The 17,863-nt window shown below is 41.0% G+C and overlaps 1 protein-coding gene across 2 annotated transcripts; it reads left to right on the top strand.

The window, feature by feature from the left end:
- rab11fip4a (RAB11 family interacting protein 4 (class II) a) lies at nt 1-17,378 on the top strand. 2 transcript variants are annotated; one of them, XM_047572825.1, is made up of 15 exons: nt 1-296; nt 5,790-5,877; nt 6,072-6,160; nt 9,732-9,886; nt 10,025-10,186; nt 10,514-10,648; nt 11,163-11,198; nt 11,423-11,531; nt 12,166-12,269; nt 12,571-12,711; nt 12,971-13,052; nt 13,890-14,027; nt 14,164-14,310; nt 14,436-14,579; nt 14,685-17,378. In XM_047572825.1, the coding sequence occupies exons 1-15, from the start codon at nt 144-146 to the stop codon at nt 14,799-14,801; spliced, it is 1,800 nt and encodes a 599-aa protein (XP_047428781.1). In that variant the 5' UTR covers nt 1-143; the 3' UTR covers nt 14,802-17,378. The 2 variants fall into 2 exon arrangements, with proteins under 2 accessions (XP_047428781.1, XP_047428782.1); XM_047572826.1 differs by lacking the exons at nt 1-296; nt 5,790-5,877; nt 6,072-6,160 and adding an exon at nt 7,239-7,261.
- Nucleotides 17,379-17,863: the final 485 nt, after the last annotated feature.

The raw sequence follows: 17,863 nt of genomic DNA, 5'->3' as shown, positions 1-17,863 counted from the left end.
CTGCTTATGTCAGAGGCGGCAGCACCAGTCCGTAGGTAGAGCTGAGCGCAGCAAGGACGATGGCGACCGGCTCTTGGCAAACCGTTTAATTAAGATTAACACGCGTAATATTTTTTTATTTAGTTCACGAAGCCGACTCTGTCATGGAGGGACAAGTGTTTCCCGACCAGGACCAGCTCCTGCAGTTCCTGAAGAGGCTCAAGGAGGTTTTCGACGTCTGTGACGAGGATGCTGACGGCTTCATCCGTGTGGAGCACTTGGTGGACCTCGGGCTTCAGTTCGGTCAAGGAGACGAGGTGAGACGAGCTGGGAAAGGACGGGGTTACCACGATAAATGATGTTTTTTTTTTTTCTATTCGGTGTATAGCGAGCTCTGGGTGGTTGAATTATAGGTTTTTAGGTCGTAGTAACAAGTGACAGGAGACCACCTGTCCTACATCAGACGTCACAGGTATGTTGGAGGTCTGAATATTTAGTCGGACATTAGCCAGTTGCGTAATTTCTGGGCTCTTCTTGGTGTCACTCGTATAAACTCCGGCTACAAATGAGCTGTCATGTTTGCTGCCCACAGGTTCTGCTCATCTCTCTGACATTTAATGAGTCAGTCTTACGTTTTCACTGCAACTAACACCATGAAACATTTGAAAATGACACAACTGTAGATAATAATTTGAATGAAAACCCACAAATATTTTCATTTATTTGATAAATTGTAAGATAGATAGATAGATAGATAGATAGATAGATAGATACCTTATTTATCATGACGGAAATTCACTGTTCAGTAGCTTCATCACATAGAATCTAATGTAATAACAATAATAATAATAGTAGTAATAGTAATAAGCCTTTGTTATTCAGTTTCAATCTCAAAAAACAACTGGTAATTGTTGGATTTAATATGATATGTTGATGTATTATTAATAATATTGACAGTAAAACGTTTCACAATCAATTTTAGGTAATATTATACATGTTGTTGCCAGTACTTTAGGTATATTTGTTAAAAAATGTTAAAAAAATCCATTGAAATATAACAGTCCCACACTAAATCCCCGTTCGTGATTGTTCTAATCTTCAGTTTTTGTGTTAAAACAGTGGTGGAACGATCGTTGTGTGTAGGATGTAGCCTAGCCAACTGGCTAAAATGGTGTTGTCAAAAATAATGGGAACATGTGTCGGTACAACACACCTCAAAGGTGCTATAAACCACAGCTTCGACGACGAAAACACGACTGAATTAAAATACTTCACGAAGCTGAGATGTTGTGCAGGACTGTTACATTAGGATCGTTTTCACTATTGTACCTAATGTGGCAGATAACACCGTACATTATCTCCTTTTCCTTCTTGTATTCACTTATTTCAACTCACTCATTTTTTTTCTGCAACTGTGAAATTTCCCAATTTGGGATGAATAGAGCATCTATCCATCTCTACCTCTCTCTATCTTTCTCCATCTCTATCTAATGAAATGCCAAATGAGTGCACATCGATCCCACCCCCCTCCACCACAGGAAGTTTAATACTGACTAAAGCCCCACTTGACTCTCTCGGATTGGTTTCGTTTGAATAATTTGTGAAGGCCTGACTACATGATAGCATTTCAAACCAAAGAATAAAACACCTGGAGACTTTGCTGCCGTACTTTTGGATTCCTTACGTAGAGGTGCAAACCAGTTCTGATTTGGAGCTTTTAAGCGTCTGTCCACGGGATGTACAGTTTACCACACACAGGGGATGTAAACGTTGTCTTATGTTGTGTCGTTGCTGGCGAGGGCGCAGCAGCATCTGCCACGATGAGCACATGATCAGTCTCAGGTGACGCATCAGCAACACCACTGACACCAGAGGAAAGAAGCAATCATTAGAATATCATAAGGTATCCTAACTTTATCACTTGTGAGCTCCATATTTATTATTTTCATCATATAGTTCAGGCTGTGTCTCTGTTGGTTCCTGCTGTTGTGTAAGAATTGTCTCCAGATTTAATAGTTTTAGTTTTCTGTAAAATATGACTTTATTAAACGAGATAATGGATTCCAATTAAAGTTATAATATTTTATGTAATTACGTGCCTCAGGTTTCAGAGGATGCTGTTTAGATGTTTGCTAGCCGAGTCTCGGACGTTAGATCATCTATAGACACACGAAAAAAAATAACAAATCTAATAGGACTGGAGATAATCTTATAACATGTGGTTTGATTCGAGACATTGTGAATTATCCGTTTCCTGTGGGAGACGTAATCGCTCCTGTACCGTTTGTCGTACCCGGGTAAGAGTAACTCAAACTGATTGATTTTAATACTTTTGCTCGCGACATAAATAAGGGAGGCTGAGAGATGAACCCATCCGGGGTCCCGATGATCGCACATAAATAATATGTCACGGCGCGAGCGGATTTTTCCTTTAAGCTGCCACGGTGGCTGAGCACCGAGAACACATCACTAAAAATAACTCGGCTCCACTAAAAGACAGCTCCCTTTTCATCTTCCTTCTCCGGCTCCTCTCGTCGCTGTGTTCTCTGTCGCCAAGGCGACGGGAGCTACTCAAGGAGCCTGGGAGCGGATTGGTCGATTATTAAGTAATGAAATGATCCGCCCGGCTGCTGGAGAAACGGCCAATGGGACGGAGCTCCTGCAACCAGGCCTGTATTTACATTTAGGGAAATATAATTCTCCCCGAAACGACGATATGTCCTGTTGTTTTACCTTAAAACCGCACTGTACTAACCTGACTGCAAGCACAAAAGCATTTTTATTTGATTTGATTAGTATATGCTCAATTTTTGTGTTCAAATTGATGTCAGCTATATATACTTAGGAAGCATTCAGGGGAAAACTGGGGTCTAAAACAGCATTTAGGACTTTTATTCCTTTAAATGGCCGAATTCTGCTGCTGTCATTTGAACCAGGTGTTTTTCTCAGTTTATTTCAGCTGCAAAAATCTACTTCTAGTCATGTGAGGTTTTCGTCCACATCCGCAGTGAATGCATATTGTTTTAACTCTTGCTAAAGGATGGTATCATCATGGTTTGCAGAGTATTGTGAACTGAAAAAGGAGAGAGACTATAGAGAGAGACTATAAATAAGCACAGATGTAATTTGAATCAGTAAAACTGAACATAGGTTTTTTTTTTTTGGGCTGTGTTGTGGTTTTATATGATTTGTGTGAAGCCTGATGTTTTACCTGCACTCTCTCCAACTGTTGCTGATTTATCAAAGATGAAGTATTTTATCAACCTGGGACATGCCTCTTTTAGTCTCTTTTGTTTACTGCATGTCTTAGGAAGAGGAAAACCTGAATAAGAGAGGTTTCTGTGCCACGTTTCAGTGAATTCTGGTCTCAGCGAGGCCTCCTCCATGAATATTTGATCTGACCCCGGCTCTGCTGCTGGTTTAATAATTGATAAACGCCGTGATTACTCTGATTGATCTGATTAACCGAGAACGAATCTGTAAGTATCCGGATGGCAGGTCGCTGAAGTCGGTCCGGTCTGCTCCGTTTTTTTTAAAATTAATAACCGTGTTTTTTCCTCTCGCCGTGACGTTTCCCGTCCTCCGGCGTTCCCTGGCAGCCCACAGACAAAGCTAATTGAGAAAAATGGTTGGATACAGCCCTGGATTAGAGATAGCCACGGTAACTGGTGGCAAGCCAAGGGAGCTGGGAGGAACGCTGTCAGCGACATTATTCAAGTGTGCTGCGTTTCTAAAGGGCTCCTGTTGGCTGCATTTAAACTTCAATATTTGATTTTTTTTTTTTTTTGTGAAGGTTATTTAAATTTCCAAGTGCTTATTTGTGTCTGAGGCCAGTGCACAGTTGGCAGTAGGATTTAGACAGTTTGCTTGCACTGCGCCTTAGAAGTGTAGGAAGCGAGTCTAGAACAGCTGTAGTGCATCTAAAAAGGGGCTTTAATGATTTTATTATGGACGTATCTTAATAAATTTATGCATCACAAATCTCTGTTCTGCCTTACGAAGGACGAATTAGAATACAAATAGTGGCATCTGTCATTAAGATGCTTCGTAAGGTTTCGTGTTGACTGTGGTGTGAGCCTGCAGGTGCTTGATGCGAAACGGATTGCGCAGCATGTTGACACCTCCGTCTAATCTCTGAGCTCTGTGCCTGCGAGATAACGTTTTTTTTTCTGTAGATGCTGGTGCAGCACAGGTTGTCTCACAGTTTGCCCTCCGCTCTCAGCGGGGTTATTTTCACCCATTCATCCAGACTCTCGCGTCAGAGCTCGTTCCCCCGGATCAAAAGCCTGCGCAGCATTTCTTCTCCGAGCGCGAGCGACAACAGAGGCGCGATGTTCCGTGGAGCTATTTCAACCGGAGGAATTGTTGCATCGGCTTTGTGTCAAGTGGGAGTTGACGAGGGACAGAAAAAAAAAAAAGTGCTGAGTGACTTTTATACGTAAACGGTAAAAACTGGCGAAGGAACATAAAAGAACTTCCGTCAGTCATTAGAGCAGCTTTACTTTTCACGATCTGCTGTTTCTCTTGGTAACGTTTATTAACAAAGATCCTCTTTTGTCTTCAGAACCGCTTTAATTCTTGGTGGCACAGATTCAACAAGGTGCTGGAAATATTTGGCTGCAGATGCACATGCATGGTGTTAATCTGCATTTTCACTATGTGAAGCACTGACTCCAGGCGCGATGGATCTGTGCTTTCACGTTGTTTACGCCAAAATACCACCCTACGACTTTTATAATGTTGCAGCAGCACAGAAGAGAATAGAAATGATCTTCTATTGTCCAGTTGTGGCGAGTCCTTGTGAATCGTAGCCTCAGTTCTCGTGGTTATTTGAGACTTTCCACCACCTCCAACCAGCCTGGATCTATAACACTCTGGCCTCTGGCATCAATTAAGTGTTTTAGGCCAGAGATATTTGCTTTATCAAACAGTTGGTATTCAAAATGAACTGGCCAGTGAGTGTAAAAAGTCTCATTCAATAATCAGCTGGATTTTGTAGACATTATTATTGCAAATAAATAAATTCAGTCTCATTCATCGAGAGACGTTTTGACGTCAGAGGCTGATGACGGACCACGTCAGAAAAACTGTGCACCGTGTTATAATTTAAACACTGTCACTTTGTATAATACAAACACTGAGTCATGGAAGAAGCTGCAGCGCGGCACCTCCAGCAGACTGAGAGGCGCTCCAGCTGTGATCCAGCTGTCGTGCAGTCAGCAGAAACCGCTGTCGCTTCTGTCTTCGGGTCCTGAGTGGACACGAGGTGACAGGTGGGACAGGAGGACGTGCACATTCAGCTACTGTGAACAGCGTTGACACTCGGTCACCGTTACACTTTTAGTCTATTGTTCTACCTGTAATCGTGTTAAATTATGCGTATTTTTGCTGAACAAGAGGAAGGATACGAGGGATCTGGGTCATTTAAAGCTTTCAGTTTCTTCTCATTTGTGGCCTAAATGAGGAGAGTTAACAGTTTGTAGAAATGTCATAGAAAATTTGTCTTAATTGCTAGTTGTGATGATTTACACTCAAATAAAATAATATACATTTTACTAATTGTTATAGAAAAGATCTTTTTACATCGGGTCCTGCTGTCTGACGTACACAGGCCACGTCCCTGACAAAGCGCTGACATTACATTTTGCCTTGCAGCTTTTAGCAAATGAAATGAAAATCAAGGATGGATTTTCTTCCGTTTCTTTTTCTTTTAAAGGTCCTTTAAAGGGCAGCTAGTTCCCGGCTGTGGCCGCGCTGCAAAGATCTGCTGCGTCTGAATACAATACTGACCAAGATCCTGTGTGTTTCAGGTGAAGAAGTTGACGAGGTACCTGGACCCAAACGCTCATGGCAAAATCAACTTCAAAGACTTCTGTCATGGAGTGTTCGCGATCAAAGGTACGAAATGCGTAGACGTAAAAGAAGATGGTTTTCTTTGTTCTGTGAGCGGTGATTCTCGTCACCTTTAGACCAGGTTTACTGTTTCCCTCGGTTTTTAGTCTCTTTTCTTTGCCTTCATGTTTACCGTATATTCACTAGAGTGACATCAGTCTCTCAACTAACCTCTCGCTGTTTCTTTTTTTTTCTTCTAGGTTGCGAGGAGATACTGAAAATGGCTGTGGGTCCTCGCAGTCTTTCCACCAGCCAGCCGTCTGTCACAGACAACGGCTACATCTACCAGGTACCTCAGAGTTTACTGCTCCCTCTTCAAAGTGGACGCACGCTTGAGACGAACTTTGTTTTGCAACCCACTGAACTCTGGCAGATGAGGAAATTCAGGGACATTTATACTGGCAATAGTCGTCAAATTTAAGGACTTCTCCTGCTTAGTTTACAGAAATATAGTAGAATGTAACACCATACTATGATAGACCTGGTAGATTTTACATTATACACATGAACTAATGACAGTTTGTCCAATAAACCAGTGTCCTTTGTGGAGGACAGACACAAAAAGATCAAATATTCAGCTAAAGCTACAATAATATTACATACACAATAAGTTTGACCTGCTGTTCTTCACGTATAAATGATTTATCCTGTGAGAATTTAAGTTAGTATTGACCTGATTTTACTTAAAATATGAGTCTAACTTTTGATTATTTTTCTCCTTGACAAAAGACTCACCCAGAGAAGTGGCCTTGTTTTAAAATTATGAATAAAACTTAAGATAAATTAAATGTAATTTCTGAAATACATCCCCCGTTTGCCTTCAATATTACACCTAAGAGACAGACAGACAGACAGACGGCACTCAACACCATACATACAATGACAGGAAAACACAACATATTTACAAGAATTATAAAAATAAGTGAATTGAAATAAATAAACACAAAAGGAAAAAGAAATAATGTGTCATCTGTCACATACAGATGAGGAACCGAACACCCATTCTTTGAGACAACAGAGTCGTAATGTTTCTGTCATAAATGGCAGTATATATATATATATATTTATACATATACATGTATTTGAGATGGTTATGCATTGAAGCACAAATTATAAAAAAAAAAATGTATCTATGTATTTTCATTGCATCATAAATTGCTATTTCCACCTGTGCGTTGCAGTGCGTGGCTGCTCATGTCCTTGCGAGAGATCAGCCCAACTGGATAGTTGCCTAGCAACAGCGGAGAGAGAGAGAGAGAGAGAGAGGACGAGAGAGAGAGAGAGAGAGAGAGAGAGAGAGGGAGGGGTGTGGCTTTGTCCCAGTTAAAGCATCATGTGTTTTTCAAATGTGAAATGACTGAGCTGCAGTGTTGCATGTGAGCGAGGGATGGTATGTGGAGGCTTTCAAGACGTTGAGCTTTGTTGGAGGGTGGGGGGAGTTTTATTTGACCGACACGATAGAGGACATTCACACACGCTGCACACGTACACGGGGATGTGACTGGTGACTTGGGACTGGAGAGGAAGACACGTGGTGCGTGCACACTTAACCGGTAAGGTGTGAATGTGTCAGACTGAGTGAGAGGAGAAAGAGTGAAGGCAAGAATCACAAATGCTTCATTTTATGCGCTTCAGGTTGTTGTGGATTGAATTTCAGTGCGTTCTGTTGACATCCTTGAAATGAAAGCCTTTACTTTTTCCACTGCTCCACCCACGCAGGTGTTTTCATTTAGTCTGAAGGGCTAATTAGATCTGTTCATTTCAAAATGTGCTCGAAAGACGTCGCCAGGGCATTGTTACTCAAACTCCACCCTTTACTTTTATGTCCCTGCCTTTGTGGCTCGTTCTGCTGAGCAGACACATATTTTGTCTAGACTTGGCAAAGAAATTCACAGGTGCACCTGAGCGCATTCATTTTAGCCCCAACTCGAGACACGCTGGCAGCGTTTGGATGGTCTGCTCCCCGAAACAACGAGACTGAGTCGACGCAGGGATTTCACGTTTCTACATAAAGACCTGGTGAAATGAGCCGGACGCGTCCAGACGATCCATTCGCCACGGTGCTGTTTGGGGGAGGGGACGTGCCACTGAAGTTTCGGGCACTTAAAAATGCGCAGGATCTGTGCATTCTGACACGAGCTAATTAAAGAAACTGTTTACAGCCTTGGCACTTGAGGTAAATGCAGTTGAACCAATTTATTTTAGAGGCTGGAAGTTTTGGCCTTGAGCTACTTGAAAATATGCTGTTCAAGTTTTTCTCAGTTACCTCAAGCTGTCTGTTAATCCCAGTCACAACATGCGTAACTTTCACCAGCCATTCAGACGGCAGAGTGTGTATCAGGGTTAGAGCTATGGACATGTTGAAATAGAGCTATTTTGATTCTGTTTTGATATAATTGTATGCTTTTAAATGCAAGTTATTAGTTGTTTTGAATATTCCTGAAGATGTTTTATCTTCAATTTGAGTTGCAGTTGCTTTCGTTTTAGCTTGGCTAAACGTTTTTGCAGATGCATCATTATTCAAACCGTTCTATAAAAAAATCCTGTAAGCAGAAGAAGAAAAAGACTTTCTCCATTTAGACACACACTTAAACATCTCTATTGTAGCGTCACCTTGAGGCTGTTGGCCACAGATTTTATACTTGTCTTGGTCGTGACATCCTAAACCAAAGAACCTTTTTTTTTTTTTTTTTTTAATGTTCCCTGGCCACGAGCAACCGTACTGAACATCGCTGCAATGTTTTGAATAATGTTCAACAATATTAACATGAGTCACTGCACCAGATGAATGTAGATGTTTTTCACAGAATTAAATGATTAATAATTTCACCACTTCCTGGTGGTTTCTTTGTTCTCGTCGGTCTATCATTAAGCAGAACGAGTCCTCAGTGTTGGTGGCGATTGTTCTAAAAGGTGACGACAAAGTCGGTTCCACTGAGAGAAGTTTCCCGTACGCCGCGCACACGTCTTAACCAAAATAAAAACAATCTTTTGTTGCTTCTCTGTTCACAGAAATTTCTCTCAAGAAATGTAATTTTGCAAATTTTCATATCTCTCGCATGGGAGGCGCTACAGCTGATCACACAGGGGACGTCATTTCTAATGTCTAAGGGTGGACACTTAATATCACACTCCATACCTGCACACGCGTCTTTTCATCTCAGACAAAAACACGTGTATAATTGATGAATGAAAGACGCCCGTCTCTGAGAGGCCACACCGGGACCGTAGGCGTGCAGACGAATAAAGAAATGAGGCGCCATCTTTAGTGAGACCGAGTGTGAACGCACTTTAGTTTTTTGACTTTTAAAGATGAAAATATTTTGTGGGAGAGTTTGGGTGTGACCTTGCTGTGGCACCTCAGCTGGGCAAAGCCAGACATGGGACATGCATTATTAATATATGTATCTGGGGCATCTCTGTTTTAGATAAATCGACCCAGGGGACTATCCCACGGTGAAATACCAGAAGTGCAAATTTGATTCAAAACTCACCTGATACCAAACTACGTCAATAAATGGGTCTCCTGTCCTGTAGCTTAAATTTTAGTTTAAAATTTCTACCTGTATTAACTAAAACAAAATGAAAATGTGTCTTTAACTCACTGATGCGTGCTCAAAACGAGATTCCAACAATTAAAACTCGATTAAAAACTGTAGTTAACACTAACCTGAGCCACGAGAGGTCACTTTATTAGCTTAGTATTAGTTAAAAATTGTTGCATATGTTTTTTGTTTTTTACAGAAATTCCAACCGTTCAGTCTAAAAGAAAATAAGTGTGTTGTTGCTACCAAGAAATGTTTTACTCTCTACACACTGAGGCAGTACGCTCACGCCGTTTGATTTGTCCTTGTGTGCAGAACGGCGAGGCGAAGCTGGGTCCTCCGATCATCATGTGTACGCGGTCCTACCCAGAATGCAGTGCTTACAGTGGCGCCGATGGGGAGTGTGACATGGACAGCAGCGCTGAAAACACCAACAGCTCTGACATGCTGCACCCAACACGACAAAACAGGTCAGTCCTGACAATATCTGATAGAACTTAAAATTTCATTGTGTATCTCCAATTAATAATAATAATAAAAAAGAATGACAAGTATTAGAAAGAGGTTTTACTTTAGTTACTTATTGCTGTGTATTTCTGGGACCTTAGCCACCTGATTGGCTCAGCGGCTGCATCCGTCATCTCCGGGGAAGAGCAGTTTGAAGACTACGGTGAGGGGGAGGACGTGGATTTTACTCCCAGCAGCCCGTGCCCCGAAGATGACACCCGAACTAATGGCTTCTCAGACCTGGGATCCTCACTCCCCTCCAGGTCAGTGGTCAGACACGCACTGTCACATCACAGGAAGATAATTTACCTACTCCTCGGAGGAAAAGCACATGGACAATAATCTGATATCCGGCTTCTTAATTACATCATTGATCGTTTCCTGTTTCATGAAAGTATTGAAGTAAAGCCTGTGAAACACAATGCAGAGCACAAAAGACATGACAGAGCTGTGCACAACTGCAGAATATTAAACGAACTGCGGAAGGAAAGCCTTTGGTTTTCCTTTTACCATCTACAGAGTACGACACCCACTGACATCCGCGGATGTTCTCGCATACTTTCACATTGATGTATTCTTTTTCATTTCAGCGCGGGCCAGACTCCTCAGAAGATGCGGCAGCTGTACAACAGCGAGCTGCTGGATATCTACTGTTCTCAGTGCTGCAAGAAAGTGAATCTGCTCAATGACCTGGAGGCTCGACTCAGAAACCTCAAAGCCAACAGGTAGAGGACACGCACGCGTTTCCAACTGTTCAGAGGACATTAACCTAACCAGAAACGTTAGCCTAACCCGAACCTAAAACGCTGAACGCTGTTCACACTGATTTATGCACGTATATAATCCACGCGAGCGTCCGCACAAAAAGGCAGAGCCGCACTAAAAACGACGGCGTGTAGCGGGAGAGACGCTCCAGCTGCTGCCTCGGCATCACCGCGATTTAACAAAGCTCAGATTAGCTCTCTGAGACATCCACCCAAATCCCACCCTCTTTATTCGCTCTCGGCGCCAGATGCTGCACCCACATCAAAGGGTGAGCCTGAGCCTGTTGCCATAGCAACCGATTCCCGCTCCGCCGGGATGAGCGGTTGCAAGTTTTTTGTCTTTGCTTTTTGCGTGCACGAGACGGCTCCATCGCACTACAATGGAGGGCTCAACACAGTGTAAATAAAAGTAGCTTGTGCTGTATCTGTGTTGCTGTATCTGTGTGTGTGACTAAGATTGTCTCTTGTGTTTCAGTCCTAACAGAAAGATTTCCAGCACAGCATTTGGACGGTGAGTAACCTGACCTTCATACAAATCAGGTTGAAAATACTACAGTGAATCATCCTTTTCATTACAAAAAGGGGGACGTGTACAGAATTCATCACACAAATGAGTTATATGAATTTATTAGCACTAAAATGAAAGGCTGAACATCCATCCATCATCGTGTCGTCTAACGGGAAACGTGCTCCGTCTGAGCCGTCGGTTTCTGACGTTTCCTCTCCTCCTTGCAGCCAGCTGTTCCAGGCCAACCACAGCGTGTTCGGCTCCAGTCAGGGCAGCAGCACCGAGGATTTGTTCACAGACAGCATCGACTCCTGCGACCTCGACATCACAGAAAAAGTACAAAGATGCGCACGCATACAAATAATCTATCCTCTCATTGTACCTTTTTTCTGGAGACATAAGACTCTGTTTTTGAAATGTGTAGCCCAGTTATTGCGGGTTTCTCTCGGGTAAATGAGATTCAACTCGTAGTAATTCGCACTCGACGTGATACAGCCGTGCAGAATAACGCTTTAAAGAAGCATTTTGCTTTTGAGAAAAGTGAGACTGACATCATCTTCATGTATGTATGTACGGTAAATATGGAGTTTGTACCAGAATTAGCTTAGATTAGCCAAAAAGATCCGCAAGTCAGTTAGACTTAATCCCATTAAAACTACTTAACCGGACAAACAAAGTGTAGTAGTAAATAAAGATAATGAGCTTAGAAGGTGCTTAAAGCTCAAAAGCTGTAGCAGAAGAAGTGTTTTCCCACAATTTACTCCACTTTCACATAGATTTTTTTCTCATTTGTGAAACTATAAACTGAAAACTGGGTGTGATTTTTGTATTTATTATGGATTCAGAACATACTGCTTTTATGCACTGAGCTGCAGCTTCATGATTTTGTAATGTACATCAGATATTTGGAACAATGGTAAAGAATAGCCTTGTGCATGCAGTGAGTCAAAACTCCTGTTGTCTCGCTCAGGTCAGCTACCTGGAGAAGAAGGTGACGGAGTTGGAAAGCGACAGTCTGGCCAACGGTGACCTCAAGTCAAAACTCAAACACGAGAACACACATCTTGTACACAGGTAGGAAACCACACGTGCACAGTGATTCCTGTACTCTATACTATGTTTTATGAAATGCCTTCTCACATCTGTATCACATTTACTTGTTTTCTTATGTGATTATTCAGTGTGGCTTTTTTTACAAATTGTGTTTAGCATGTGAAAAACTTCATTTCCCATATATGAAGACGTCTTATCTGGAAGTAATTTTGTCTCATCTAACTGAGTCTGAAGCCGATGTTACTGGTCATTGTGTCAGTCATTGCATGTAATGCTTTTTCTTTTTTCTTTTTTTCTCTCCTCACTCGGTTCATGTTTGCAGGGTGCACGAGCTGGAGGAGCAGGTGAAGGATGCAGAGACGAAGGCGGCAGAGAGTCTGGAGGAGGAGATGAAGAGACACCGGGAGGTTTACACCAAGATGGAGAGAGACAGAAACACAGAGAGAGACCTGCTCTGTAACAGGTAAACTCACCAAGAGAGGGATCAACAGTAATCCAACACCTGGACAACATCTGCACCCTCCTTGTCTTAAAAAGAAATGAAAAGGACGAACGATTTTATTTTGGTCAGACCTCAATTATATCCCGCTGAAAATAAGTCGTAGTAATGGTTTGATCAGGGCATGAAGAGCGCAGCTCCTCACACGCGATGCATTAAATCCAAACTGGGAACAAGACTTTTACAGAATAATATTTGTCTTTGTGTGTTTCTGCATCCGCAGGGTTCAACAGTTGGAAGAAGAAAATGGAGAGATGAAGATAAACGTGTGCAGACTCAAGTCTCAGACAGAGAAACTGGACCAGGTGAGTGGAAGTCATCCTTAGCTTGGATCTTTTTTTTTGTAGCTACAGCTGTTACTCTTATGAGAATTAAAAACATCATAGTCGTTGAGCTGAAGTCTTGGAACATTAATTGAATTATTCAAAATATGCAGCCGATCAGACAGCGACCAAAACTCAAATAAATAAGTAAATACATAACTCAAATTGTTAAAGAAGTATTTAAATATAAAATGAAGTGTACACACTGAAAGGCTACCACACAATATAATATTGGCAATTATTTGAGAATTTGACCACTATCACCCTGTATTCACTTACATCCTATTGGTCAATAATTACCTTGTGCCACTATGCAGATGACATCATAATTTATTACAATGCGCCTATGACAAATTCTAAGAAGGAGCAAAAAAATCCCTCATATTTTTAATAGATCAATATAAAACTGATGAATATTTGTTACAAACTTTTTCTTTTAGGCTCCATATTTAGCATTTCTCTGTCCTGATTAAACGGAGGCTTGTTTTATCGTCCCTTAGTTTGATGACAGCTGCTCCTATTTTAAAATACTGTATTATAATTATCCTAAAATCGATCCTTTATTTATATACAAAAGTAACAGGTGTACGAATAGTTATGTTCTGTGCCGTCTGGAATGAGGTAAAGTTTTTTTGTTTGTTTGTTTTTTGGCTCGTGTTTTATTTTATTTGTCTCCATCATTGTTGCCTTTACATTTTTTTGCCATGACACTACACAACGACACAACAAAATATTCTCAGCGATGTTTCGTGATTAAATAAAGGGTCGTGTGAGAAAGTGGTGATAATTTGATTTGCTTCTTTTCTTTTTTCTCTGAAGGAGAAGCAGAGGATGACTGACAAGCTGGAGGACACCAGTCTAAGGCTGAAAGATGAGATGGATCTGTACAGGAAGATCATGGAGAAGCTCTGGCACAATCGCAATGCATTCCAAAAGGAAAAAGAGTCTATGCAGGAGGTGGGGTCCCCTTGTTGTAGACAGCTTCCTTATAATAATTAGCATAATATTAGACACTGCACTACTATCTGTATTAACGTCAACATGGCAAATATTCCAGACATCTGTTTAACCGAATCTTTTTTTTTTTCTGTAGTTGATCGATGATCTCCGCCGGGAGCTGGAGTATCTGCAGCTGTTTAAGCTGGAGATGGAGCATCCTGGAAAAGGAAAGGGGCTGTCTGAGTATAACGCAAAGACCAGGGAGATGGAAATGGAGCATGAAGTCAAGAGACTGAAACAGGTCCACACACACACACACACACACACACACACACACACACACACACCACTCTCACTGTTACTTTATTAACACTGAATCCAGTGGAAGAAAGAACCCGTGGACTTGACGCCTCTTTGTTTCTTTAGGAGAACCACAAGCTACGGGATCAGAACGACGACCTGAACGCTCAGATTCTGAGTCTGAGTTTATACGAGGCTAAAAGTCTGTTTTCTTGTCACACCAAAGCCCAGTGCCTGGCGGCCGAGATTGACAATGCGTCCAGAGATGAGGTCAGCTTCTCACTGGGGGATGAATCTATTTATTTATTTATTTATTTATTTATTTATTTATTATACGACCACTAATCTATTTCTCTTCCGTCCTGCTTCTCTCAGCTCGTCGACGCCCTGAAGGAGCAGGAGGAGATCAACCTGCGTCTGAGGCAGTACATGGACAAAATCATTCTGGCCATTCTCGACCACAACCCCTCCATCCTGGAGATCAAGAGTTAGACGTCACACACGCCCTCCACACTCTCTCGTATTAGTGTAGTTGTGCCAATCTACCAATATCTTAACGTTGGCCTACGTGTTAAAGATGTAATCCTTAAGATTCCCGTCCTGGTCTCTGGTTTCTGGTCTCTGGCCTCTGAGCTGCAGCTTGTGCATCGCTTTGAGGAAGTCGGCAGCGGCTGTTTTCCATCGTGCTACGAGTAACTGAATTTCATTCTGCTTCACGAGAAAGTAGTCGCCGCTCAAAATATCTCATCAAAAATGCAGTGTGTGCCGACCTCTTACACATTGCATTTTCCTTCACAATAAAAGCTGCCCTGTGTTTCAGTTGAAGGCTTTTAATATGAGCTAGAAACTGTCGGATCTGTTCAGCTAATGTTCAGCTTCCGCCGAATTCCTCCGAATACGTATGAAGGCTGTTTGAATCCAGTGCAGGAATGGCTGCCAAAACAATATCTACTGTATAAAGCTATGATCACAGAGTGTAATGGCTTTTTTTTTTTTTTTAAATGACGCATACCAGGGTTTGATATTATGAAAATCTTAAGGATTACAACTCTGAACCAGAGCTCGAATAATGAATGTCTCTGAAACTGTTGCTAACAAATGTAGTCATGTGGACGCACACACAAATGTATATCTCCACCCCTCCAGCAGCCAGTCGCCACATTTCACCTGAATTTACCGTTTGTAAGTCCGTCTGTCGATCACCGTCGAGCTACTGTGCCATATTTGAACCTATCCACCGGTGTTTTTTCATTGTACACTTGAAACTACTTGAATTTGATGAGTGAGAGTAAACAAAAAAAAAAAAAGCATTGTTCACTTTAGGCTATCACACTCTACTGAGTTGAATGGTTTACGTACATATCAAGCGAATGCAACAAAGGAGCACGGATCTGTTGGAAATGGATTTGAAGAGTTGTGAAAAAAAAATGAAACACTTGTTTACACCTTGAACGCAGCTTGGTCCTTCACTTGCTTCCCAAACTATTAAACTCACAGAAACGTCTCGAATCAGATTTTACGGACGTATTAATGAGGATCGTTTAAAACGATCCATATGAAATAATTAAACTTCCCTGTTGCTACGCTCACATGGACGCTACTTCCACCACAGAGTGAGAGAATATTGATTAAATTTAATTTGATCAATAAAGCAAAAATAATTTCCACCTGCTGAAGGAAGTATTGCCCGTGTAAATGTAGCTATTGATCTCTAGTATAAAGAACCACCTCAGAATTCAGAGGCCATTGAAAGAATCCCTTTACTAGTTACACTTCAAATTAAATATTAACCTTAAATATATATTTTTTTCACACACACTCACCTAGATAAGCTAGAAACCAGAAAGGTGCTCCACAGGTGTGTCACAGTGAACGATGACGTGTTGCAAATCAAACTAGTTTTGCTCCATTGCACTAAATGTTCACAAAGTCATATTTTCATATTTATTTATTTATTTTCGGTTCTTCCACGTTTATGTTTATGCACATTTTCTACTCATTTTCTACTCATTTTTATTTTCTGACACTGTATTTGTGTATTTCATACGTTGTAAATGTTGTACAGAATATAGTTACACTGTTTACGTGCAAGTCACTTATTAAAAAAGCCTCTGTGAGAGGTTTGACACTAAATATGTGTAGATTATAATATATATATATACATATATAGATATAACACACCTGTGTCTTAGCCAAAGTGTATTCACCTGGAATAATCATTTTAAAGTCTGTGTAAAGGAAATTCAGAATTGGTTTCTCAACATGTTATATACATGTTAGTAAATTACTGCCACATTAAAGTGGCTTTCATGGCTTTTGTGTTTTCGGAAATTTTCACCTGGGTCTGAAATCATGCAGCTATAGCAACATAACATTACACTACCCCCCTGTTAATAATATGACATTAAAGTTCATTAGCGTCTGTGTTGCTCCTGTTTTATTGAAAGCTACCACAGCGTTGGTTTGCTAGCTAGCTGTGCTTTCATCATACACTCTGCACTGGTTCACGGTCATGTTGGACCAGGAAGGAGATGGAACATCCCCAAACTGTTCCCACAAAGTTTGGAGCATGGGATTGTCCAGAATCTCTTGGTATGCTGAAGCATTCAGAGTATATCTAGTGCCAATGTCTGCAGTTCACACCCACCAGTGGGTGTTTTACAGTGTAAGTTGCCTTATGTTATCACTCTAACTTTGTCCATTCTCCTAAATAAACTACTACGTAGCATGTAGCCTAGCATCCTTTTTATCGCCAGTAATGGTTAATACCAGAATATATATTCCTCCAAGGGTAATCCTTACCTACATTCAATATAGCAAAGACCACTGACTGATGTTTACATCAAGATTGTGAGATACTTTTGAAACCTAATTTAATTTTCACTTTCGGTTCGTCGCCAGGTTATTCTTCGGCCGGTGTGACTGCTTTACACAGACTTTAAACACGGTGGAAGAAAAATATAGTTTGTCACAGTTCACACACGCTTATTTCTTTCACTTGTGTACCACTTAAGTAGAACTATGGGTGACTAAATGTGTAAATAAAATCCATTTGCTTTGGCATGACAACCATGGCCTTTTTGTTTCATGGATTTTCTGCCCCGTTCCTGAGTTAGTGGAAAACACCTCCTTTATAAAAATGGGAACCAACACCTTATATCAGTCATTACAAATTCAAAAATCCCACATTACAAGTGAAAATCCTAAATAGAAATATACTGAAGTAAATAAGAATTAAAGAAATGGCTCCCTCTGTTAGAAGAAGAAAAAAAAATGTGCAAAACCTTTTTCAGTTCCATCTTTAATCTTTATTTTTTGAAAGGTAATGGAACAGTAAGTGAAATCAAAACATGTTTAGAAAAAAATGGAAGAACTATCATTCATTTGTGGAGCTGTTAGACATCTGAAATGTGACCTCGACTACAGATGTTAGAAGCTAAAGGATTATGACATTTTTAAGAGAATTAAGTGATAATTGTGAATTTATTTATTAATTCTTTTACGAAGTCTTCTGACATTTGACCTCAAACTTTCCTCTATTCTTTGTCATTATT

Source organism: Mugil cephalus, chromosome 20 (genome assembly GCF_022458985.1).
Source record: "Mugil cephalus isolate CIBA_MC_2020 chromosome 20, CIBA_Mcephalus_1.1, whole genome shotgun sequence".
Classification (NCBI taxonomy): Eukaryota; Metazoa; Chordata; class Actinopteri; order Mugiliformes; family Mugilidae; genus Mugil; species Mugil cephalus.
This window is presented reverse-complemented; position numbering and strand designations above follow the sequence as displayed.

Coding starts and splice junctions, on each gene's coding strand:
- rab11fip4a (XM_047572825.1), top strand. CDS start 144: ATGGAGGGACAAGTGTTTCCCGACCAGGACCAGCTCCTGCAGTTCCTG. Junction 10,187..10,513: donor GGATCCTCACTCCCCTCCAG/GTCAGTGGTCAG, acceptor TTTTCATTTCAG/CGCGGGCCAGACTCCTCAGA. Junction 11,199..11,422: donor TCCAGCACAGCATTTGGACG/GTGAGTAACCTG, acceptor TCCTCCTTGCAG/CCAGCTGTTCCAGGCCAACC.